The sequence below is a fragment of the Anastrepha obliqua genome, chromosome 2 (genome assembly GCF_027943255.1).
Source record: "Anastrepha obliqua isolate idAnaObli1 chromosome 2, idAnaObli1_1.0, whole genome shotgun sequence".
NCBI lineage: Eukaryota > Metazoa > Arthropoda > Insecta > Diptera > Tephritidae > Anastrepha > Anastrepha obliqua.
Genome location: NC_072893.1, coordinates 91864599 through 91891996, shown reverse-complemented (window position 1 = coordinate 91891996; position 27398 = coordinate 91864599). Strand labels below are relative to the sequence as shown.

Genomic DNA, 27398 nt, shown 5'->3' with positions numbered 1-27398 from the left:
GGCGTTATCGAGAAGATAAGCTGTTTATAAATACCTATACATATACATATACATATATATATTTGGCGCGTACACCCTTTTTGGGTGTTTGGTCGAGCTTTTCCTCCTGCCGACTCCGAACGGCAGATGAGTTTTTATGAGAAGCTTTTTCATGGCAGAAATACTCTCGGAAGTTTGCCTGCCGAGGAGGAGCGATCGCCATTAAGAAATACTTTTTTATCAGTTGCTGTCTCTTGCACTAATAATTGAACTTGCGCACCTCCGAATGGTATTCATACACCAACACATTCGACTACGGCGATCCCATGGACTGGTGTGCTTTACTAAACTAATCCAAAATCTCTTCAGCGATTATCGCCCCAGTCTAGAAGTATATGAAATAAAAACAATTATTTTTGGCTTTCCAGTTTGTGCCAACAATTTAATAAGTTCTTATTACTTTATTTTAATCTTTTTTCTATTCAGTTGTTCTATTGTTGATTAAAGTGAAATTTACAATTAACACAATTGCATACAAATAGAAATTGAATAGTAATGTGTGATACCATTTAAAATCCACAATACGCCAATATTCCTTCTGTTGATCTTAGGATACCTAACTGATATTATTAAGTAACAGTATAATTTATTTAGTTCTTTATAACTTAAATAAGAATTTTTGTATTTGTGTTTTTTTTTTATTATTTTATTTTCACGGGTAAACTCTTTTCAGCTCAGCTCCGTATCCCGCCACAGAAAAAATGACTCGTTTTTAAGCCTTCCCACGAAATCGCTGTTTTACTCGTACACTGCAGTTGCCAGTTCCATTCTTGCTCGATGGTAAAGTTGATAAATTATTATAATAAAAAGGGTTCTCCTAATATTTTGTTTCGTTATCTTTTGACTTAATAAACATTTAGCTTTAAATATAAATATGTATTGCTCGTAGTTGGTGTTTTTCTAACAGACGCAATGCCAAAAACACTATCCGAGGCGATGATGCAATATTAGTTGACGCCCATTTATGCTGGTGTTTCGGGGGCGTGTTCCTAAAATAATCGATTAGAAGTGAGTTTTAAGTGAAAAAATGCTTAGAAGATGGCGGATTTACGGGCAAGTGGATGACTTCTTCGTAGATGCGCATACACATTCCATAGGTTGGGGATGGCATAGGAAAACATATGCACGAGTATATACATACATACATATATGTAAAAATACGCGTACACAAACTCAACTCAATACGTGCAGGTAATATCTATACATGTGTTGCGTACTCATTTCAAACCAAACATATTTATAGGTAAAAAACGAAAAATCAGCGAAAAACTTGAAAATCTGAAGGAGGTAAAAATCACTTAAACGGCATTTCCACCAGATCCTAACTGCAGTTTATGCTGAGTTGCAGTTAATCATTACATCAAATTGCTTTTGTGTCAAAACACATTAACCCACTTTCAAAAGAAGTTGAGTCGCTTTAGGACCTAACAGAAAATTTTATGCAATAAAGGGTATTTTAAAAAACGAACCTAGATATTGTTTTAAAAGAAAATATGCAAAAATTTAAATGCAGGTTTCAATATTTTTATTTAAGATACGGCTCTTCGCAGTTTTATGTGAAAAATTACATGCTTTAAATGACAATTATGAGCACGTCTACGAGTAAAATTCGTCTAACAGTCGACTCATGAATGCCTAATTTTTGAGAAAGTCGAGATATCGATGTTGAAGGTTTCTCAGCAACACTGCGCTACAGCGGCAATATTCTCAGCAGAACGTCCAGTTTTTGGTTTGCCAGTCCTTCTTCTATCCAAGACAGAACCAGTTTCTCGTAATTTTTTCACCAACCTTTGTTCATTCGGACAATTCTTTAGATCAAAAAAATTACAAATTTTGCGATATGTTGTTCTTAAAGATCGAACATTTTTTTAATAAGGTTCAATAATTTTAACGCGTTGTTTTATAGTGGAAAATTGTACATCTCTTTACTTTACAAATGTCAGAGATGACGTAAAGATAAGGTACCGTCCAGGAATTATTCACAACTGTTGAAAAACCCCTAATTAATAGAGAGTTATAAGTACATGAACCACTTTTAATTTCGGTATATCTACCAAATATTAGAATAGGTGCGGTCTGGATTTCGGAAAAAAGGTAAATCATTTTTTACATGCCGCTCGAGCAATCGCGGGTTAACTGCAGTTAAGGATTCGGTGGAATAGGCTATTACAAATAAGAATATTTACACTTGTAGCTGAGTGTTGAAAAAAATGCTACCGAGGATAATGTGAATGAGTAAAGGTAAAAAAAGTAGTAGCAAAATAAAAAAGAAAAAATTGTTAAAAACTAAAAAAAAAAATGATAAAAAAGGTAGATTGTGTTTTAAATTTTTTTGTGTTTTTCTTTTTTAATAAAATGTTTGTTTTTGTTTATATTACAATTAAAAAAGTTTACTTTCATTGATTGGATTTTTTTTGTTTTCTTGTTGTTATTAACTCAAGAACTGTACAGTTTTCAGTTTAATTGCTGTGTCTAATTTGTTAATCAGTATTTTTATACAATTTTTTACTTTTTGAATTGCTGATCATTCAGAGAAGGTGATTTTGGTTTGCGACCATTAAAATTACTTTTTAAAAAATATGTATTTGTAAATAATGAAATATATTCATAATTCTGATGTTGTTTGAATTAAAAAATTGAATTAAATTAAATAAATTTTATAATAGGGCGGGAGTCACACACAGGTCTGGGACGAACTTAGGCATCGACTTCAACTTCTTCCTTTACCTTAGCATCACCGGGTTTGCCCTTGGACCAGTCGGGTTTTTTCTGTGGGGAGAGAGGGTAAAATGTGTATAAATAACTAAATTGTGACCACTGAATAATACATAGACACAAAGTGTTTATTGTACATACATATATATGTATGTACGAGTATGTAAATACAATAAAAAATAATAATAGAAAAACTGTGGAATACATAAAAATTTTACAAAAAGAGTGCTTCTACATACGAAGGTAATATGCGTGTTTGCGATTTGAATGAGGAAGTGCAAAATGGTGGATTGAGTAGTGAGATAACACAAGAAAATTTGGAAATAGATAGAATTAAACTAGGGTGGATCAATAAGCCCCTGAAAATTAGAAAAAGTAACATTCAATAGGATAAAGAACCTTTTATAAACAAAGCCATTCTAGCTTAATACTCGTACATGCCATTAAATATTTGTAAAATTTTGTACTGCCCTGAGAGGTGCTCAATATAAGCGTTTGCTTCATCGATGAAATTCTCTTTTGACACTAAGTTCTACGCCATTTCTTTATATTGTACATATTTGAAAAGCGGTAGTAGCTAAATCTGGGTAATACGCAGGATGAGAGAGAAATTCGAAATTTAATACAAGCAATTCTTTCATGGAACGACATCAAGACGCACGCCACAAAGAGGAGGAGAAACTCGGCAAACACCCAAAAAATATGTAATTGCCAATTCCATATACATATATAAGTATTTGCGTCAGACTAAAAAAGTTCATTGCAGCATTAATATTCTGGAGCAATACGAGGCGAAAGTGCTCCTTGAATCTGCCGTCATCCATTCTACCATATAAAAAACTGTATAATATCAAGCTTCCAGTTTTCCAGATTTCTCGTTCTCTCTCCTGAGATAGTACGTATGAAATGCTAGTTTGCACTAACACACGTGCCAAATTACATTAATTATTTTGACATTTCGCATCACTTCAACAAAAGGCAATTAAAGATTTTTTTAAATAAATACTTCTTTTTAGTATCTCAATTTACAATTTTAATCAGTTGAACTGCCCCAGTGATCCGAATTAACGCCGCAGTCTGTCAATGCTATGACAGACCATTTTTGCTTAAAACGCAAAATTTTATATTCGAGGTGGCGGCATCCTTTATTCTAATTTTCAGGCAACTATTCGCTACTCTTTTTAGGCCTGGTTTGAGCAATAAATATTCAGTGTCTTTTTTACTTCTAAGTATATACTTTGAAAATCTGCGCCCAAAAGTAGACTTAGATTTTTTTATTGTTATTGAATTTTTACGCAGCTGTACTGGAAACCGAATTCTAACTGAGCTTACTTTTAGCATTTCAGTACCGTTTAAACACGGCCGAATTTTTGAACTAAGTTTTACCCCAAACCCTAAACGAATTTAGTGTAGTCACAAAGGATAGTTAATTCCGCACTGAGAAACAGGCTTCTAGTGTTGCATGCCGTACAAGGGAATAGAATGAATTTTGGGAAAAATATAAACATACATATGTGTATGACATAATTTGTAAATTGGTTTCATTCACAATTTGGTGCACAAAGGTAATGCCAATGAATGTGCACTTTGGGAACAAAAAATTCCACATCACAATTCGTTTCTATATTTTCTCCACAACACACGAATAATCTATGTTACACATACTATGAGTGTGTGTTTGTGCGTTTTTGTTTTTTTTTTCTTTTTGACAATTTACACAAATTTCTTACACTTTTTTACTGTTGATTTTAATGTAGCATCTTTTATCTTTTTCTATGTAGCGTCGAAGAAGTGGGATTAGCATTAGAAAAGAAAGCATTAAATTTTTATAATACCAATTGTGTTTTATAAAAAATTAATTAAATATACAGGCAAATAATTATTTATTAGAATAATAAATAAAAGACAAATAACAAATGCATGAAAATGATAGACTAAAAAAATCCATATTTTTAATAAATATTTTCACATTTAACTGAAAACTTTCAGTGTAGCTCCAATGAAGGATAATGTGAAATCACCCGAATTGTGAAATTTCAAAGAGTAAGCTTCGATTATATCTTGCACGCTCAAAAATATATATGTATTTAACCTAGAGCCCTAGATACCTGGGCATCGAACAGTGCGAGTAACTCGATACGCATTCTGAATTCGTTCGTTGCTTAACTGCTCAAATGTTTGTGCGATATTTTGAAAAATTTCAGCAGCTGAACGAAAATTGTCAATTTTATTTATCAGCATTTTTTTAGTTCTCCAAAGGCATTAGCATTGTGTATAAATAATTTGTGAAACTTAAAAAAAGTGCTGACAAAAAAGTAAAAATTAAAGAATTACTTGAAAAAGCTGGATATACACGAACTTGCGTTCGAAAATTTTCCAGTAAAAAGCATCGAACGGGGTATGCGGATACTCGTTGCTCATTTTTCCGGGCTATTCGAAATTGTGTTTGTTTTTTGTCAGTGATACAGTGATTTTGGGGACTCAATGACCGCAATTCAGGCTGAACGTTCTACACCGATATACTAAAATCTCGGAAGGTTTTTGAATACTCGTTCTAATTTTTGTATGACCTAATTAAGTTTTAAATTACCCCCGAGTCTGTTTCGATAACTTCGAAAAAAAGGGGAAAGCAGTTAAAATGCCTGCCCGACATATACATACGTGTGTATAGTAAAATTAAGAGTACGAATATATTTGCAGGCTATTTCAATCTATTCACTGCTTCACAAAAGTATCGTTTTGGCCCGTTTTTGAGCGGTCTGGAAAACGCGAATTGGTGGGCCGTTAGAGGGTTAAAATAGCCTAGAAATTAATTCTCTGGTATCCTCTAAGGAGACACAATTTATACTAATATAAAAAGAAATTTCGTAACGAGAATGCTTTTTCTTCAAACGGGGTATATAAAATGTGATTTTGTTTTTATTCATGGCTTTGAAATATTCTTCTAACTTCGAAATGGTCTGATGTAGTATTCTTACTACTTAACTATTTAAGCAGAATATATTTCAAAACTCTGTGTGATATACAGAATTCTATGATCGAAATTGAGAACTATTAAAAATTCAAAATCATTTCGAAGGAGCTGTTCGACTTTAAATTTTTCATCTGCTGGGATGGAAGAAAAATATTATATATATAACCATTCTTTTAACTGCTAGTCTCCCTTATCCGGGATGCACTTAGTTATTCCCTTAAATCTTTTTAAACACCTGTGCTTATTTGAATAAATAATATCTACTTTGAAATAAAATCTTAATTAAATATCTATTTCACTAAATACAATAAATAAAATAAATAAGTTAATATACTTATTTACACTAACTTTTCATACGCACATAACCTTAATAAAACATACATTTTTGCAAAATTTCCAACTCACCTCCTTCTCTTCCTCTTCCAATGTGAATTCCTTCTTCTTTACAACCTTAAGTTGGTTACGGAAGTTGAACTCAGCGGCCTTCTTCTGGAGCTTGGCGAATTTGTTTTCATACTTGGACACCTTCTTCAAGGCTGGTTTCACGCTAAAGTTTGGCAAGAGAACATAGAAAATTAATGAAGGAAATAAAAAATATCGTAAGATATCGTGTAAGAAAAGGTCGAAAAAAGCGGCGGTGGTTCAAACTATGTCTATGACATCGTAACAAGTGACGAATCTTGGATCTATGCATATGAACCGGAAACAAAACAGTAATCAAGAGATATGGGTGTTCCAAGACAAGCTTAATTCAACAAAAGTTGTTCGTGGAAGAAGCACCTCAAAGTAAATTTTAAAATTTTTGGAAAATCTGGTTATATCGCAACTGTATCACTAGTGGAACTTAAAACAGTCAATTCTGAGTGGTACGCAATCATTTCTTTATCAGAAGTTTTCTGAGAATTAAGCAAAACTAACCGCCGAAGATGAATTATCCTTCACCAAGACAATACGAGCTGTCATATATTGGCTCACGCAAGTATTTTTTAAGCACTCAATCGATCGAATTAATGTGTCATGTGCCTTACAGCTCTGATTTGGCATTCAAGCTGTTGATGCCTTTGAATAGCTCGTTTTGCTGGTATCCACTTTTGAGTGGCAAAAGTGCAAGTGAAAATTCATTCAAGCGAATGCAGAAGTGAATTCTCCAAGGAGAATGTAAAGGAGTGCGAAATGTAAAGAGCAACTCTCGTATGAGTATTTTAAATTATGAAGCAAAATATTTTATGGCAAGTGCAGCAAATGTCTGCTTACAAAATATCGGTGTTCACATGTGACTGCGCAATGGCCTTCCAGTCATGAATAACAAGAAAGACTAGTGACTACAATTTTGCTGCCTTTATTCACAAAAGTGATTGAAATATGTACTGCCGTTGGGTACTGTTATTCAATTAATGGAACTGCAATGATTTTAAGTCACGTTGATTGCATTACCTAAAAGCACTGGTGGGTGCATCGATTAAGGAGAAATCCCATTTTTATTATTTGCTGCTTTACTGCACTTTTTTATGGTCTCAGGCAAATGGTTTTGTTTGAATGTTATGGCATAATGGATATAAATATTTTAGTGAATAATTAAAAATATTTTAACATTTGTACTTACAACTTGCCACGCAGATCGTTAACTTGGGCATTGAGATCGTTAATCTGTAGCGCGTCGCAGATTCATCATATCATCCAATCAAACCACAATGCATCAACCAGTAAATATTAGGTGGTGGAAAAATTTCAAAATTACAAAAAAAAAAAAAATGAAATAAAATTATTAATATCACTTCAATGGCTTTTAAAAAACATGGAAGCGCTTTGCCATATAAGTTGGTTAGTTTTGATGGAAGAAAATATCGTTATTTTGACACATAACAAATATTCGCACATACATACATATATAACGACTCGCATTATTTGTTATTTTATATAACTAGATAAATTTTTGTTAGTAACAATAATACTTTGAATGCGCTTTTGGCAGCAAATACCAAGACCGCTCGTTAGTTGGCAGCATTTCCGGCTATACGAAGGGGTTCCCTTTCGCTGTTTTTTAGTAAGTAAAAATCCACAAGAAGGCGGAGCATTTCGCTTATATGAAATTTTCTATAGTTGCTTGCTTAGTATTTTGTTTTTTGCCTTTTAATATTGTTAGCGCGTTTAAGTTGTATTGCTTGAAAACTTAGTCATATGCTTGTGAAATAGAAAAATATGAGTTTTTAGTTCAGAACCGTTATAGCTGATTCCTTGCTAAGGTCATAAGTAGTAAAGTTACTTTACGAATAAATAGTTTCGAAATTTGATAAATATCATTTTTTTTTTGGTTTTAGAAAGCGTCTGAACAACATAACATCCAAATGTCGATTTTTTTTGTTTTTATTGTAAATTTCTAATATCTTCTTCTTTAACATCTAAAAGTTCGTTACGAACGGTGAGCCAGGTGTAATGCTCAAGGGATTCTTTTAATTTCGATGAGAGAGCGATCTGTGTGGTAAAGGTTTAAAATTTTTACTAAAAAAAAATAAAATTTTTTGTTTTAATTCTACATTTGTTTTGTTTTAACTGTATAAATATGACATAAATCAATCATATAAAACCAATCAATTCTACCTGGAAGAGCAGACATTTATATACCAGATGGAAAAGGGAATATCTCTGCTGTGCAACTACGCAAAAAAATTGCTTCTCAGCTAAACTCGAAAATTATATCTGCTTTCACTAGAAATTAGTTGCAGAGGTTAAACAGCATGCGTAGAGAATGAAAGCGCACATAATTTTCGGTGATTCTTAGTTGAAAAGGGCCGTGAAGTATGTATTTCGAAGTGAGTCTGCAGAACAAAACTGGTAAGGCATACCCTAAGGCGCTTAATGAATGGTATGGAATGTATGGTATTTGTCGCTACTTCGGTTGGCTTTCCTCCACATAAAAATTTAGAATTATAAAATATTAATGATTCGAAAAAAAAGAACAGAAATTATATCCTTTATTAATTACAAGAAACAAAAATACTCTTCTTTTAAATAATCATCGCTCATCGCTCTGTTCAGTTAGGATATGAATAATTTTCCAGACCGCTTCTCATCGTTTTATTCCCAATACTTTCGATTTTTGTGTACTATTTTAATAGGTTATAATATTACCTAACAACTGTATTTTACTTTTTATGCGAATATTTTTAATTCGAATTACAAGTAGTCAAACTGAGGTACTGCACACAGTATGGCACACAATTTGTGTTTTTGCGTCGATAAATAATTGATTTTAGATATGTAAAAAATGTAATTAACTAAAAAAAAATATTGTCATTGCATGAGTGTTTTACAATATCAATTATAATAATAACTGCATTAAAAATGTTGTGTTTTTTATTTGTTGTAAATATTTTGAGTGTATATGGGTGGGAGTAGAAAATATGCGAGTATGTAAATAAATGTACGAGAAAAACATCTTAAGTAAATGGTTGTATGCATACAATTAAAGCCGGGTGTACAATAGAATCAAAGGAAGTTGAAGAAAAATTTGAAGATTTTCAAATACATAATCGATTAGTTTTATTCAATTAGTTAAGAAACTTGTGAGAAGAACGAAAGAGTTATGAGTAGCCAAATTAGTTGTATTGATGAAGATTTCTTCAAAAATGTATTTATTTGCAGCAACCAGTAGCTTCATTTTCTAAAATAGTACAGTTCATATCCATAATTAAAACAGTTTCTCAGTCTAATGATTTAAATATTTTTTGCTATACACAAACTGATTTGTTGTTATTTGCTGTTAATTTCAAGCAAAGTTTACTAAAATTATTATTTTTCGTTATACAAAATCTGTATTGTACATACAATTTTTTCACTAAAAACAACAAATGTTGAAACATTGAATTATTCATATTGTAGTCCCGACTTTATTTGGTTTATTTTCGCATGGGTAAGAGGTTAAGGTAGCGATTTTTATGTGTTCTGCTATCAGCAAGATAGAAGTAATTCGGTAGAAATAAGTTGGAAAATTAGTGTTGCAACACTGGAAATTTCCAATTGGTCCAGTGTCTTTGGCACACAAAAGGAAAAAAACAAGAGTGAAATCACCCAATGCCTTCACGCAAAGCAATTGTTCATTGTCATTTACAAAAATTAACCAAAAGCTTTGAAAAGTCTTAAAAGAGAGTGAGAAAAGAGAGCCGCAAAAAAAGTTTATAGTAACAAAAAAAAAAAAAAACGAGAGCAGACTTATAAAATAATACAAAAACAAAATGGCAGTTATGGATGTCAGGATACTCTTTGTCGAGTGGTTAGCGAAAGAAATGGGTAACACATTTATTTATATTTTTAGTATTGTTGTACATTTAGCTATGCAATTTTTTTTTCTGATTCGAATTGACAACTTGATTAAAGTTTGGTTACTAAATTTTTTGTTGTTATAGCAAAGTTAAAAATTAGTTAATTTATTTTTTGTATTTGATTTTTATCGTTTAGTTGTTTGCTGCTGAATTATCCGCTGACGTTTACGAGTTAACCGGGTCCTCTGTGACTGAATGATGATTGATATGGTAAATTGTTAAATTTATAAAATTTTTTCAATGATTTGGTACACTCTTTTTATAACTTCAGAACGCAATTTGTTTTTCTAATTATTGTATTTAGTGTAGAGTGTTGCTAATTTTTTGATGATACGATTACAAATTGAATGTGCCATACTGATGCTTTTCATCGTCGAATTCGGAACTAAAATGGTATTTGATTTTATTTTCGAATATTACAAATCTTTTTTCGATATTTTTTTATTTTTCTACCAAAAACGACTTTTTGTAATTTATGTTGCGTTCAGAACCATTTCCTTTATATTTTCCATTTGTTATAACGTACTAATTGTAAAACGTTAGATTTGAAGTCACACGTTTAATTTCGTACGCCATGAATTTTGTGTGGATTTTATTTGAATTTGATCGCGCTTGCGTTTGAACATTATTTACAGATGCAGGCGCTGCTTCAGCGCAATTCTACACATTTTATTTTGGGTGGTTTAAGTAGAGGAGGTGTGGACTGTGGAATATAAATTAAGGGATAGCAAGAGAGAGAGAAATAGCTAACAGAGTGCGGTAGGGTGGAGTGCCAGTATATACATATTTGGATGTAAGTGCGGAGAACCTTTGCATGTTTAGATGTTAGTGTTGTATCGTAGTAGGAATAATTTGCTTAAACAATATTTGTGACAATTCAAGCATAGTAGAGGTACATTTTAGCGGAACTTATGTAGTTAATTAGAGTGGAATCAGTAGTTTGGAGTACATCGTGTGTGGGGAGGTGCGTTTTAGCGGTTATGTGTGACAGAGGGATATAAGAGCCAGGTGTACTACAATACCAGTGAAAAAGAGACTAATTTCGGATGGGTGTGGTTTTAGTAACTATTTAGCATATTTTAAACAATATTTAGAATTTTTGGTTGTGTATAATTTTAATAATAGTGTTGGGTAGAACAAATAAAAAACACAAAACATAATTAATTTTACCAGCTTGCATTTTTAATAGACAGAAATACCAAATAATTAATATAAAATAATCTTTGTGCGTATGCAATGATCATTGTGGAGTTGCAATAAAAATTCTTTTTTTTTTGTGGTTTAATAAAAAAAGAGTAAAGAATGTGCAAATTTGAAAATTTTAAAAGTGTAGGTGTCGATTTTTTAATTCAACAGTGTTCAAGGGTGTGAATTGTGTTCATATTTTTCAAGTGCTTGTGCTTGCGATATTAATATAAAATTGGGTGTAAATATGTGTGATTGAAGGTGAGAAAAGGTGAATGAGAGTGCGAAATGCCAAAGGGAGAGAGGAAATATCTATTGTATAGTAATCTAAAGATGCACGTTGAAGAATGCGCAAATAATTTGATGCTTTCCAATTTTAAATATTATATTAAGTATTTATTCAAATCTATAGCATACTTTGAGGCAGCTACAAAAGCGAGTGCTGTTTACACCAACTACTTGTAAATAATAAAGCCAAAAGGAGTGGTTGGAAATGGGAAAAGGTCGGCCAACTACTGCAGGAGTTCACTACTATAGATGACGCATAGGGTTTACATAGAGTACTTGTATGAGTAATGTGGCGACTTGAAATGACGAATGCTTATTGATGTTTTAATTGTTTAATGTTTCTCCTTGAGGCATCATATTTTCTGTGTTTTATGAATGTGTATTGCTGTTGTTATTATTTTTTTGGTGTCACAAACTTTACACTTTTTTGGTCGAATAAAAAAAATACATTGAACAAAACTGTGAATTTCAGATGCAATTAACCACATACACGGCTTGTATTGTTTATGCTTGTGTTTGTGTAGTTTTTTTTTTTGCTTTGTGTAATTACTCTCTTTTTTGCAAGAGAACAAACAACAAGAATTTGTATTTCATTCGTTTTGATTTTATATATTTTAACTCGAATTGGTTTGTTTTGCAGTACCTCCCAGTCTTTTTTCCTGACTTCGTATTCCAGATCCCATTTCTGGCCTTCACATATATACATACGCTCGTAATACTCTTCACAAATCTCTTGTAATTCGCCTGTAAATATTTTGTTTTTTATATATAATTTGTAGTTTTCCATAATATACAAATACACACACATATGTAGAAAGAGAGAGTGATTGAGTGTGATCGAGAAAGAGAGAGCGTGCTGCAAATCGTGTGTGAACTAACGCTAAAGCTACAATGAGTCTCTTTCTCTCATTACAAACTTCGTTATGACCTTTTTACGAGTATCAATCAGCAAATGTCAAAAAATCTTCATGATGTTATGTGTTCAAGTGTGAGTTTGCTTTTTAAGTATGTATATGGATATATATACATATATATATATATATATATATATATTATATATAAATATATATATTTGTTTTTGAAAAGAGGAGGACACGCCAGGTTCAGTTGCACCAATTTATGTGTTACTTTTTGTTTTTGGTTAAACACTTTTTCCAGGTGGCAATGATAGCAATAACAAAAATTAATTGCTTGCAAAATTAATTCAACTTTGCTTAAAGTTTATGCTTAACTTAATTGTATTCGTTATAAAAATAATTGAAAAATTCAAAAACTGTTTTAAATCAAAATTAAAAGAAGTGAATTTCGATAGAGTAAAATTATATAGTTTTCATAAAACGCAAAAAGATAAGCAAAATTTAAAGTTTCCAAAACAAAAACGGTTGTGTGCATATAAGCCGATTAATTTTATAAAATTCTGTTTATCAAGAATTGCACCAATCAACCAATAAAAACAAGTATGCACCAACAACCGATTTTCGTTTAAATTCGTTTTCTTTTACTAATTTAAATTTAATATTTTTACAAATAAACACTGTTTAACGTTCATCTTCTTTTTCTATTTCAAATTTTTTAGCTTGCTTATAAATAAATAATAAATACAATTATTCAAAAAAAATTTACATTCAGCGTATGTTTTTTTGTTTCTTTTTAATTTCGTATTATAGTTGTTGCATTTTTTGTTTTCAAAGTGCAGCCTTTATTTACCTCTTGTGCCTTGACTTTTTCTATATGCTCTAAATCAAATTTGTCCCCCTCCAAATTGAAAAGGCGTTGCCAATATTGTTTGCAAATTGTTTGTAGTTCGGCTGAATCACGTGACATTTACATAAATCAATGCAATACATACAGACATAGAGATAAATTTGTAATGCAAATGTAATTGATTTGTTTGTAATTTTGTTTATTTGAAAAAAAGAGAATTAAATTTAATGTTTTTGATTTGTGAAATGTATGCAAGTGTTGTGTTATCCTGAGCAGTCGATCGGCTTCATGTTTCTACTACCGTTTGTACTACAATTTTTCTAACCACCTGCCTGGGAGTTTGATTTAAAACTCACGATTAAAAAGTTTTATTTATATACTAAAATTTATTTAGATATAATATCTTTGTTCAATGAAGGGGACAATAAATTGGGGGACATATTTTCACTTTCAACAAACTTTTAAATGCTTAATCGAGTATCTATTAGTTGCACAGTTTATCTAGATCAAGCGCATATGCTCTTACGTCGTTACAGGAAAATTATAACGCGGGAGAGGCTCAAGGAATAAGAAGTGGAACAGCCTAGGGATCAACCCTAAGTGTGGAAACTGTTTTATAATCCTTCAGCAATGGTTGCATTCTGAAACAATCTTTGCTGGCAAAAGAGTAATGCAACGAAACATTGTACATACATTATGTTTGCTCCATTAGCAGGCCTAAATTTGAAAATATTTACCCAGCTGTTTTGAATAGCATAGCTGGATGAAATAACTAGAGCCATATAGTAAAACATCCAAATCCTTTTACATGCTGAATTTTGCGAGAACTTATTTTGTAGAACATTTTAACCCATAAATTCTTTCACGAAAGAGTTGTGTAGGTAGACCCCTCGTTTGGGAAGTGTAGAAAATATTATTTGAGAGATAGATAGAGAGTTAAAATGACCTACAAAATTATTCGGCGGAAAATTTCACTAGGGGTATTCTCAGGTAAAATCTTTACACAAAGAATGTGAAAGCTCATAGAAAAAAATACATATATTCCTTAAAATATGCATAAACGAATAGAGATATTGCTTGGGGAGGAGAATAAACGATTCCCATAACAGTTGTAGTTGCTCAGTACTGTGTTGAGAATACTAAGCGCAGATATAGGGGCGAACTCTGATATGAGAAACGGAAAGACAAATATTAGAGAGCGACATTTGAAAAGGTTGAGCTTCTGGTCTAACAAAAACAATATAAATAAATCTTAGTTTCAAGCTTTATACCCAAATTGGGTATACGTTTTTTGTGTCAGTATGCATCAGGAGGAAAGTGGAAATATTTTGGGGTACTCTGCAAAGTCGTCCATACAAATTTTCAATAATTGAGAACTAAGAATATCGAAGAGTATACTTTTCTTTGGTGCCAGTTAATGAAGAGTTAAGATGGGGTAAAAGTTCAATATATGTAACTGCAATCAGAAATAAGGTTGGCATAATTTCGGAGAAAGCACGTAGCGCGTCAAAACCGCATCGCAACAAACATGACGCTCCTGCATCTCACCTCATCTTATCTGATTACACCATGGAAGCGACGATTGAAGTGTGATATCACAAATATATTTAAAACTAGAATTTTCGTTGTATATTTTTGTATTTATATTCTACTTCGTCTAAATTATCATTTTAATATGCACTCCTCCCAATCATTCTTGTTAGTGTGTTTGGACAAAAATATGATTTATGTTTGTATTGCACAATGAGACTTTTTAGGTCTAGTTTTTTATGGGTAAATATGTATATTACGATTTTATTTATTCCTTCATTGCTTCAGATTACAATCAGTGGGAAACACCGAATTGTGTAAAAATTATTTTTTTCTTATATGATATGCAATAGTTTTGTCAGATATGACAAAGAGCCATGAAAATGATGTGAGAAAGATTATTATAAGTACTCGTACAAGTTTATTTAGTAAAAGCTTCGGCAAAATACAAAATTCTCGGCTTATACAATGCTTGTACAGCTAATATCTAATTTATGTTTAGCAGTTGTAGACAAGTTAGATTGTTTGCAAAAATCAAATTTTGTACCAGGATGAAAAACAAAAAAAAAATATATATAAAAAAACGAAATAAAAGAAGTAAAAAAACCAAAAAAAATTGAAAAATGTTTTAAATTCTAGGAATAGTTGTTTTTGCTATGGTGGGATTCTACCTTGTACATAAAGGATTGGTAAACGGGAAGGTTAATAAAAACAAGATTACTGCAGTGAGAAGCAGTGGGCGAACGATGTAACAAAAAAGCCAAATGCGGCAAGCAGTTTCTCTCAAAAAATGTTTTTCTTGTGCAGTTCACAATTAGCGCAAAAACCGTGAGCCTAAATTCTTTACAAAAATGAATAAAGCTTTCAACTGCATACGCAACTTAGTTTATATTTTTGTGAGAAATAAATGCAAAGATAAGAAAAACTTGCTACTTGGTTAGCTTTACTCGAAAGGAATGCTTCGAAGTACAAAATACAAAAATCAAAGTTTATTTACAGTTTTTTGAATGCAAAAAGTGGATAGTTTATTTAGTGTTAACTTGAAAGAGAAAACTGTAAGTACTACACGTACACGTTTGAAAATTACTTTAACATATTTTTTGTTTTAATTTTCAGTTTTTGTATTTGTTTAAGTACAAATAAAAGTACGCGTATTGTATACCAAGTAATACAGGGTCAGCACCAACAACGAGAACCTTTACAGTATATAGGGGTTTCGGTTCTCCTTTTTACTTCAATGTACTTATAGTTGTTTTAGCGGACAACAAAAAAAATAAAAAAACGGTAAAATACAAAACTACAAAAACAATATAAATACTGAACAAAAATAATAGAGCAGTGTTGTCAGCTATCAAGCCTGGTCCAAAAAAGGTTTCTTTATTGGCTACTTTTTAATGTGTGTGTGTGTATGCAACTGTGTGTGAGACTTTTTAATATGTATATGTTTATATTACCAACAAAATTCAAACTAACTACAGTCAAAATGAGTTGCTTTTAGAGATTTTTAGAATACAAAATAATACCAAAAATTGTGTAATATACTTCATAAGCGCAAAAAAAGAAACTCTCAATCAGTACAAAAGTTTCGCAAAAAATATGAAAGAAAAATATTTGAGCATATATGTAGTTCATTTGTTCATTTCTTGCCTCTAATTCCTTTTTGGCAACCTGATATTCAACGTCGTATTTCTGATCCTCCAATTTCAGTATCTTATTGTAATAATCCTGAACAATTTTTTTAAGTGTTTCTGCGGGCAGAAAGTGCAATTAAAAATTGAGAAAACGGTTAATACGGAACGTTTGATTTCGATTGGTTGTACCAGTGCAGGGGTAGAGTATGCGCGCGTGTATGTGTATGTGTATGAGTGTGGGTGCTATGGGTGTGGATCAAGGAGGAGGGGCGGAAATTCCACAAAAATAATATTTGCCATTTTCGATTAAAATTTACCATCGATGGTAAATAAGGGGTGAAGAATGGGCATATGTATAGCAGAAAAAAACAAAATCCAACCTCTGGTGAGTGTGTGTTGAGTTGTGTGGGGTGGGGGCGAAAATAACGGCTTGTGTTGTGTGTGTTTTTATCTGATATGATGTGAAATACCTGTAACTTTTGAAGTTACAAATACGAATAATTTATGAAACAATTAAATAAAATTAAAAATATGCGAATGTGAGTTTTAATAAACGTTCAAAGCTAACTGACAGAGAAATACGCTAATTATTGAATTTAACCATTTATATGTGAATAAATATATACACACATGTGCATATTTACTCTAAGCTCGGCCCATCACTGAATCCACCCTGCGTGTTTTGGTTGCCGAAGAAAAGTTTCAAATTGAATTCCGAAGAAATAACAACTGTTATTTTATCAGTATATGAAAATATGGTAAATTAGTAATATGTGGAATAAAATTTTCCCACCCTAATATACGTATATATGCAACAGACGCATGTTGTTCGTGGCTTGCTGTTGTTTTACAAATGGAGACTTGCCGACAATGAACGGCAAATGGTTTTTAAGAGAAGCATTGCATGACGCGGAGCGACCGTTATTAAAATCACTTCTCCTCTATTTTGAGGCATAACGTCTCCAGAGGATTTCTAAAACTGACGCCCTTAATTACGACTGATTTTGAGGAATCGGATGGTCATAAAAGTGTGCTAACGCCAAACTCCGTGGCAACGCTATCAGTTTTGGGCTAAGTGTAACTATTTTCGCAATCAAAAGGCGCTCAGTAAGAATGCCGCCATACACATTTTTTGCCTTGTGTCGCTAAACTACGACTTATAGGCCTGTGACTTTTAAATTAAATTTCTTCCTTTGTTTTTGGATGACTGCTCAAAAATATTCAAGTAGGCCGTTTACTAAAAATTTTGAATTCAGTTGAAGCCTTTTTACTAGAAATTTTATATAAATTCGCATACACTAAGCCAGCTTTGCTGGATCCTTTATAATATATTTCTTTAACTGCTGAGTGAACAAATTTTAGGGTGTAAAAAAGAGTGATTTGCGTAAATTTTATGCCACTGTTAAAGTGGCTTGAGTTTAAATAAAAAATATTTGTTGTGCGTTTCGACAAAAACAAAAACCAAAAAAAAAGAATATGGATCTTTTAACTATGTGCTAGAAATATACATATGTATACATATATATGTATGGGCATTTCGATGTGATAGTCATCGTTGTTGTTGCAAGTTGTTGTACTCAGGCGAGTGGGTGCAGTTTAAATACGCTAAGTGTAATAAATTTGTAAAGCTACAAATTTAAAATTGTAATACATAAATATTATAAGTACTTTTTGTTGAAATTTTTGTGCAAAAACGTGAGAATTAAAAAAACGTTGGTGAGTGAGTTGAGTTTGAGTAAAAGTAAGAGTAAAAATATTTGTATATATTAAATATTGTATAAAAGTAAAATAGAGAGAAAGAGATAGAGAAGTGTTGTATTAAAATTTTAAGTTTTCAAAAGCTTTGGTTTAGTGTTTCTTAATTTCGCTTCGAGTGTTTCTTTATACAAAACGTATTAATTGCGGCAATGCAAAAACTCCGCTCCTTGGCTGATGACGCTGAATTCGTAAGCGACAGTTTACAGCTAAACTACAACAAAAATTGCAATGAAACATTTTTAAATGGCTTTAAGTTTAATTTTGTGCTGTCACTTGGCAAGCTCGGCGCACAGCTAACAGGAGTGGAGTGTGTGTGTGTGTGTGTGTGAAAAAAATTAAACTGCTTAATTTGGTGCGAACGCACGTATTTAGTTTTTGAGTTAAATTTGGCGAGAAAAATGCGTTTTTTTGTTTGTTTCATTTTTCTAGTTTTGGTTTAGCGCAGTTAAGTGCTTGAAGTATTCTTTGTGTTGCTTGCTGATTTTTTCAAAACGAAAAAAATCAAAAGTTTTGTTTTTGTGTGTACCTCAACATCCTTGCGCTTAACAACATACTCAAGGTCATATTTCTGGTCCTCCAATTTACAAATCCTTTCATAGTGTTGCTTGATTAAACTCTTAAGTGTGTCTGCAGATAAGTGGAAGTGAAAGAATTGCGTTTTTTAACAAAAATTAACACAATTTCACATATTCTTTTTTGTTTGCGTGCTTAAAACAAAGAATGTGTGTATGTATGTATGACAAAAATAAAAAATTTAAAACGAAAAGAAAAATATACGTATGTAACAAAATATACAAAAAAATATACAAAAAAAAAACAAATCTTTATATGGGAATATATGGGCTAAAAACTACTATGAAAAAAGGGACAATATTTTTAGAAAAAAAATTTAAAAATTTCAATTGCAAAAATGGCGGTTGTTCCTATATGAAATTTTTGAGATCTTTACAGGCCAGTAAATTGTATGCGTGAGCGTTTTTGTGTGTATATGAATGTGGGTTTGTGTTTTATTTTATTTATCAAAATGTGGGTAAATGTGCTGATTCGCTAATTCTTGCTAACTATTTGAATCAATTTAATGAAAATAAATTTTTTGTAAACTTTCTCAAAGAATTTAATTTTTGTTGTGATTCTAAAATGAAAAAAGGTCTAAATGCGTAAAATCAGAATTGTTACCTTCACTGGCGTCGCTGAGATTTCTGGGGCTACCGCAACGTTCTTCAATGATGCGTCTACGCTCAGCGGCTTTGCGTTCTTGTTCTTTCTTCAGCTCTTCAGCGGCTTTCTTACGGAGCAACAACTGTGGAATGGGCATTAAAATATATTGTAAATTAGGCATTTATGTTCATTGAATATCACTTATGTAATGATTTTCCACTCACCCTAAGCTTCTTCTTCCTTTCTGGGGTCATGAAACCTTTCTTGGCCTTCTTAGCCTTGGAGGCTTCCTCCATACGCTTGCGCACCTCAGCACGCTTGCGCTCAATCTCGGCCTGTTTAGCCTTCTTTGCCTGAAATAATTTCCATTAAAAATTCAGCATTTAGTCGTTTGCCAACGTAATGTATGAAACACTAAACACGTTGAACACAGACACATGAACACATCGATCGAAACACCAGCAGCATTACAATTGCACTTTACATCGAACACCCAATGTTGGGACAATTAACGATGACATCACAGTACTCGTACTCTTCACACATTTGTGGTACATATGCAGTTATGTATGTAGATCACACGTAGTTGAGTACCTCCTCCTTGGGATCGACCGGCTTGGCTGGCTTGGCGGGTGCAGCGGCGGCAGCTGGTGCAGCGCCTTTTGCGGGCGCGGCACCTGCGGCTGGTGCTGCGGCAGGAGCAGCTCCGGCGGCTGGGGCAGCAGCTGGTGCCGCTCCTGCCGCTGGGGCAGCAGCTGGTGCTGCTCCTGCCGCTGGTGCGGCAGCTGGCGCAGCCGCCGGTGCAGGCGCTGCTGCTGGTGCAGCTGCTGGCGCTGGAGCTGCAGCTGCGGGTGCTGGAGCTGGTGCTGCTTCGGCTGCTTTTTTCTAAAAAGTATGGAGAGAAGAAAGAAATTATTAGTAGCTGATTAAGTAATTTTTTTGTAATTTAAGTAATTTCTTTTGAAAAAGCTTCATGCAGAGAGTTTGAAGTAAATGTTAGGCGTTTTTTTTTTCAATAATTTCGCTTAGAATTTTGTTTAGCGTTTTACAGTTAGTTTCATCATTAGCCTTGCTATTTTGGTAGCACATTTGTCGTCACTAATTTTGTTTTTACTTTTATTTTTGTTTAGCCAAAGAGATCGAAAAAAGCTAAAAGCAAACTTTAGAATAGCAGCTTAGAAAATGGTAAATTGAAAGCTAAAAAGCGAAGTATGAGGGAACCAAAGTATTCACCTTCGATGTGTCCATGTGTCAACGGCCAAAGTGTCATTTAGAATACGCGTATTTACTGTAGTGAGAAGAAAAAATAAAGTATGAGTTGCTGACTCAATTTGGAGGGCAATATCGGGTGCATTATTAGCGATACTTACCTCACCTCATCATCAGCCATTTTGAATTTGTGCTTTTGGATTTATTAACTGGAAGGAGAGAGATTATATATTTCAATATAGTTTTAAAATTAACAAAGTTATATAATTAGAATAAACCGAATTTGTTAAAAACATTGGTGCAACGATTATTTCAGTTATCTATCCAAATTAACAGTCAAATGTTAATAATGATATCATATCATATTTACATTTTTTGTCTATATTTTTACAAGTAAATGATATAATATATAAGGGCCGAATTTGTGGAATAAAAATAAAATATGAATTGCAGTCATTCGAGCAGAATGTCCTTAATTTCTGGTATATTTTATATACATATATAATATCAAACTATCTAGCAGAGTAATATTAGAATATAGCTACATGTACGTACATATCATATTTAAATATTTCTATACGTTATTTGAAAATTTTTTGTGCTCCTTTTTTAGCTTAATTAGGTGCTATTGGATGAGGTATGGTAAATGAATAATATTCGACGATCTTCTCAATAATAATAATAAAAATAATAAACTGTTGTATCCTAACATGAAAGGTTTAGACCAAACTTAGTTTGCCAAATGTCCTTTAAATAAACATTACTTTCGTTCAAGCTGATAGATAGAACCTGATGTTTCATAAAACTTTGAGATGCTTAGAAAAGTCGCACTTTCAGTAAAATTTTCCCATTTATCGCTTTATTAAATTGGCGGTAGTTATTTGCAAATTTAGAATGGCTGCTGCTGTCGCCGAGTGGGTTTACGCGAATCATTCAGAAAGGGGTTTGTTTTGAAACCCACTACAGCCATGAAACTCCAACTGATAGAAAAAAGGTGTTTTCTAATAGTGGCCGCTACCCGGCAAGCAATGATAAGCCTTCCAATGTATTTCTGCCACGAAAAAATTTCTCTTAAAAGCCATCTGCCATTTGGAGACGGCTTGAAACTGTAGGTCTTCCATTTGCGGAAAAAAATATCAAGACGTACACCACAAATAGGAGGATAAGCTGGGCTAAACACTTTAGAAAGAACGTGAGCCCGAATTATATATATGTAAGTATGTACTCTTAAAAATATTAAATTTTAGTCACTTGACTCATTGCAGGAAACAAGAATGAAGAAGATCATGAACACTGGTACTAATGCATAGTTTCTTAGTACACATAATACTTATATATGCATAGGCTATCTGCAAATGTAAACACATTCTGTGATGCTTTTATAGACTTAATTACAAATTGTTCCAAATAAAATTAAACAGGTCAAAGTTGCCGATAGTCAAGTTCGATAATACAGACACCTTCTCATAATGCGTTGATACACATGCATACATACATACGTTTATATGCATATACATACAAATGTATATTCAGATACGTACATACACCATATATGCAAGGATGTATGCAAATTTTCGTAAATGTTTTGGAAAACTTTTTCCTACAAATGTTTAGTAATAAAGAAAAACAGCTCTTTCATTAATATAAATAAAATACTCCTATCCGTACATATACGCGCATATATATATGTATTTTTCAGTACGTCCATGCATGCATACACTGCACATACACACATATATCTCCATATTCTAAAGTCCATTCCAAACGTAAATTTTCCACGCATCATTTCAGTACTAAATAACAACAACGGCATTATCGAAGCTGCTCTGCTCATAGCTTTTTTAGCAATCCGTATATGGACGCTGCTATAAAAGACGAGCGAGCTGACAAGCCGAGTGATCAACCGAATGGAGGTAATGTATACGCCGTGTGTGGTGCGATCACTCACTCATAAAAACGTTCATGAAAGCATGTTTGTGTGCATATACATGTTAACACACACCAAAACGAGAATGAAATAATTATGGGACATGTATGTATCGGCTCGCACTTGGGTGAGTAAGAATGAGTGTGGGAGTAATGTGGTGCACAACTACATACCAACGTGTTTGCTGAAATAGCAAATGCGATTCACTCAATCACCCACTAATTTGCAATTAAGCTGTTGACAGCTGAGAGTAAGAGAGAACACAATAGTGTTTGCTAGAGCAGAGTGTAGAAGTAACGGCTTATTGGTAGCTGTCGAAAAGAATAAATAAGTCGCAGTGATATCCAATTTCAAATGATTACGGCGCTTAGTAACGACATGGGTCTGGAAGTTTTTGTTGTTTTTTATAAAGAAAAATTGAGGTATTTATGTACAAATATGTTTATGAAAAGGCCAAAATCGCTAATAGCTACATACATATGTGTGTCGCGTCCTTGTACCGATCGAGTTATGCCGTAATAAGAGTGGGTGTGTGGGTATGAGTGTATCATAGTTGTTTATTTCACAGAAACTAGTTGATATATGTATGTATGTATGTGTATCCCGGATACATAAATTTATACTTACTGGCAGTTTTTATAAACAAAATATTTTGTTCCCCTGTTTTTAGCTTTTGCCTCAGTGGTCGTGTTAAAACATAGTTCAAATTTTAGGAGGAAATCATAGAAAATGTTGATAATGATAGAAAGTTTTTTAGAAAATGCAAAGTAAAATATTTACAACATTTTGTTTACATAGCGTCTAAATATTTACTTGAGATTGAAAGCACTAAAATCAACAGAATTTAGAAGAATTACAAAATTTAGGGATATATTCGAATTTCTCAAAAACCGTAAAATGAAATAAATTTTTTTAATATATATCACAATGTATTCATAGGTGATATGTACATATTTACATACTTATATTATGAACAGAAGCGAAAGTTGCCAAAATCACAAGAAAGAATTTTTCAAATTAAATGCAATCAAGATGAATTTTCCCTTTTACGTAGGCTTGTACTTAGTTGATTTAATTTTAAACCTCTTGAGTGCCTAAATTATTTCGAAACCCTAAATTCAATTTCATGACAGTGCACGTAAGTCGTATGATATGCACACATACATATAAGAATAAACTGCGAACAAAATTTTAATAGCACAAGTACAATGTTATAATTTAAGCATCAAAAGACAGAAAATATAATAAATATCACACACATGGGAGCGGATTGTGAAACCTTTTGTTTGAATAACCGCATTCAGGGGAATAATTTTTTGTATCTTACAATCCAAAAATAAGTATTGCATATTTCTTTGAAGAAAACAATTTCGCCCCCGTTAGTGCCACATTGTTTTGCTAACGTCACTCAAAACCGACTCGCGCATTAGTATGCTTGTATGTAGTACATACATGTTGTTTGTACATATTTTATTTTGCCAGAGCCTGCAATTAATTTGACTGGGAAAATGTAGTATTTTCGCATATGTGCATATATGAAGAAGTTAATCTTTGAAATACATTTGTAGCGTAGCTACGAAAGGCAATAGGAAAGGCAATTGTTTTGCCAAAAATATTTATTGAATGTCTTTGTCATTATTTTAATTTAATTTTCCTTGCCTGTTGTCATAAAACGGGTTATACATTATTTCGGCTACTTGTGGTTTATACTAGCATATACATACCCACACGAATAATATATGTGGGATATTTATACCATCCCTATACTATGCTATTATATGTGGACGAACTTACTGTTTACGGCATTCTAACTAGTTATGTGTACTAAGTGCACTCAGTGAATGTCGAAAAGCCATCTGCATAATTTACTTTATCACACATGCGGAACACTTCAGAAAGCTGACTGACTAGACTAACTTAATTAACTATTCCGACGTAGTATATGGTTTTACTGCATTTAGCCAGAGGGAAAATGCCAATAAGCTCACACCTTTTTGGGTTGAGGAATGCCTTCCTCTACCTTAGTGATTAGTTATGAGACGGACCTCATATTTTAATTACAATATGTGCTGAATTTTTGTAAGGGAAATCCGTGCAGATCATAAAATATATGAAGCGTTCATTGGCTGATGAGTTCTTTACTTCCCCTTGCCTTTGTATTTAGTTAAAATCTTTAGAAATTTTCGAATTAATTGCCCAACACTCTATTTAGAAAAAAATAGAGATTAATTGAATGCTAATTGTTGCATGCATTACTCTGGAACCGCTGATGGCATTCTGAAGTTAATAAATACTACGCCGAAAAGTATGCTTCATCAGCAGTGCAGCTCCAAGTGGCAGTTGTTGCAGTGAAATTGTTAATGACAAATTGTAAATTTTAAGGACTTTCTAAGCCGGCATAAACCTATATATCTATTCAATTGTGGAACAGCATCAAAACGTGTCCGTTTTTCAACTTTTTTCGGTCAGTTACACTCAAGTCGAATTACTTTATTATCTTATAATAATCTGATGTCAGAAAAGGGATTGCAGTTGCATTTATATGTACGTACTCGGTAATTTGTATAGAAAAAAAAATTTAAACTGACATAGTGCACATGACAGTATAATACATACAAGTTATAAACATAAAAGTCAATTCGAATATTTGTAAAAGGTCTTTCAAAAGTGACACCAAGATGTCAGCAGTTAATAATTCCTACACGCTACGTTTTTTATGTCATCTTTGACATTAGCCAAGAAAAGAGATGTACAATTTTAAATAATAGATCCACGCGTTAAAATTATTGACACTTGTTATGACAATGATCAATTGTAAGATCAGCTCATCGCAAAATGTGTGATTTTTTTGGTGGAAATAACCAACCAAATGAGTCGGCAAATCAAAGGCCGTTGAAAAAATTTTAAGAAACTGGTTCTGCCGAGGATAGAAAAAGAGCTGACAGACCAAATACTGGACGTTCTGTTGAGAAAATTGCTGCTGTAGAGTAAAGTTTTGCTGAGCAATCTTCAAATAAAATTAGGCATTTATGAAACGACTGTTTGTCGGATTTTACTTATAGGCGTGCTCATGGTGGACATTGAAATGATGTAATTGTTCACTTATAATTGTTAAGAGCCGTATTTTGAGTAATAGTGCGTCTTTTTAAATACCCTTTATTTCTACTAAATGGGTATTCAGGGCATATTTGGGTATATTGAGTATATCAGTGAAAAAGCAGTTTCTATTTTTCTAAGATTAAGACCGTCAACTATGGATTAATGACAAGCATGCCATAGGATTCTGCAAACACTCATAGTATTTATGTGACAATGGAGGGTTAGCAGTGGCCGAAGTATAGAAATCCTTCTATTTAGCGTACTCTGGGTGATAGTACTATAACATAAGCGTTTTACATAGTCTACGGGCAATCTATAATTTTGAAGGTCATCCTATTATTTAAATACGTACGCATTCCTGATACCCAATGGGTTCTCACAGCGGATGTGTTCCATTAATTACTTAATTTATAACGTTAAAGATTATAAGCATCTAAAAATTGATTTTATGGAAGATCGAGTTTCCAGCGAGGTGTTAATTAATTCTTTCAAAAATTAAATTCTTTGCAGCAAAACGGCGTTTCTAGTATACATTTCTTAAATCTATGGCCCGAGGTATCATTTACTGCTTTTAATTAATATCTTCGCTAAATTTTTCTTGCAGCGTTAGTATGCTGAGGAATATTTCAAAATTCCAGTCTGAGTATTTTGCTAAAACATATAATTATAATAGGTTGATGTTATCTCAAGATCAGGAATGCAGAGCTTTTGGTGCATGTGTGTAAATTTTTCAATTTTAAAATATACTACATTTTCAAAATACATATTCGAGTTGGAAAAATAAAAATAAAAATCTTAGCACTTGCTCATATCCGCACAATTTGCTTTGCTGGCACACACTCGATCACTCTTCGTCTACCGAATATTGTTGCTTTCAAGCACTTTTCTGGCGTATAGAGAAATTTTCTATTTTCAGATATTCGTATTTGCATATATATTTTTAATTTTCAATACACCACAGTTCTGTTGCTGCTACTACTGCTTTACATTTACTTAAGCGCTAAGGAATTCGAGTTTTTTAGAAAAAGAAAAGCTATGCTGGTTCTCACTTTTTTTATTCACACCATTACTTGCGTGCGTTATAGATGAGAGTGTGTCATGATACTGTATCTAATGGATATGTATGTATGTGTGGATGTATGTATGGACGTTTGATAAGTATGAGCATACACATATGTATACGTGTATGTCTATTTTTCTGGTATAAGACAATAAATATTATAAGTATGACTAAATCTTTTTGTGTGTATGTGCATGTGCGCTTTTGCATGTAGTTAGTTGCATATCCTTCAACGCCAGGTAACCGATCTACTAACAAGTCTACGTAAGTATTTGCGTACGTGTGTATGTATGAGTACAGAGCAAGACTTATGTAATTGCGGTGGCATACGCCCGTGATACGCGTATAACGTACACTAATACATATAATACACTAAATTTTTAACAATTTTTATTAATTATATTGCTTCAAAAATTGTTATTTTATTGTAATTAGTCTTTGGTCTTTTGCTTTTAATTTCCAGGCTTCACTTTCACGTAATCCAAAAACATTACAGTATTCTTTTTTTAACAGTTATTGCACTTGTTCATGTACAATATTTTTTTTTTTTTTTTAATATTCGTTAAGTGTTTTTATTTGTATTGGCACACCAAAAAACAAATGTATATATAGACTCCAGCATTTGCACCTGCCACACTCCTTCGCAGCAGCAGTTGGTAGCACTCACCTTAAAGGAATTAAAAAATAGGTGTGCGAGCAACCTCACAGATCGGAGAACACTGTTCGAACGGGAAAAGACTGAACGGTCCGACGATCCACGGCAGACTATATTTTAGCCGAAATTCGCTCACCAGATCATTTT

General features: G+C 32.7%; 1 protein-coding gene across 4 annotated transcripts; it reads right to left on the bottom strand.

Annotated features, from left to right (window-relative positions):
• Positions 1-415: 415 nt before the first annotated feature.
• On the bottom strand, positions 416-27398 carry LOC129239671 (troponin I). Of its 4 annotated transcripts, XM_054875365.1 has the most exons (9): positions 27264-27397; positions 20677-20719; positions 19526-19654; positions 19320-19443; positions 18670-18770; positions 7332-7375; positions 6134-6275; positions 2767-2808; positions 416-1028 (listed from the first exon to the last, which is right to left on the bottom strand). In XM_054875365.1, the coding sequence occupies exons 2-9, from the start codon at positions 20689-20691 to the stop codon at positions 1002-1004; spliced, it is 624 nt and encodes a 207-aa protein (XP_054731340.1). In that variant the 5' UTR covers positions 20692-20719; positions 27264-27397; the 3' UTR covers positions 416-1001. The 4 variants fall into 4 exon arrangements, with proteins under 4 accessions (XP_054731340.1, XP_054731339.1, XP_054731338.1 ...); XM_054875364.1 differs by lacking the exons at positions 416-1028; positions 18670-18770 and adding an exon at positions 13228-13328 and having other exon boundaries at positions 2620-2808; positions 27264-27398; XM_054875363.1 differs by lacking the exons at positions 416-1028; positions 18670-18770 and adding an exon at positions 12164-12264 and having other exon boundaries at positions 2620-2808; positions 27264-27398.

What these genes read in the sequence shown, in the direction of transcription:
- LOC129239671 (XM_054875364.1), bottom strand. An exon ending in AAAGGAAGAAGAAGCTTAGG is followed by an intron (nt 19,444 to 19,525) that starts GTGAGTGGAAAA and finishes CCCATTCCACAG; the next exon opens with TTGTTGCTCCGTAAGAAAGC. An exon ending in AACGATCTGCGTGGCAAGTT is followed by an intron (nt 6,276 to 7,331) that starts GTAAGTACAAAT and finishes GCCAAACTTTAG; the next exon opens with CGTGAAACCAGCCTTGAAGA.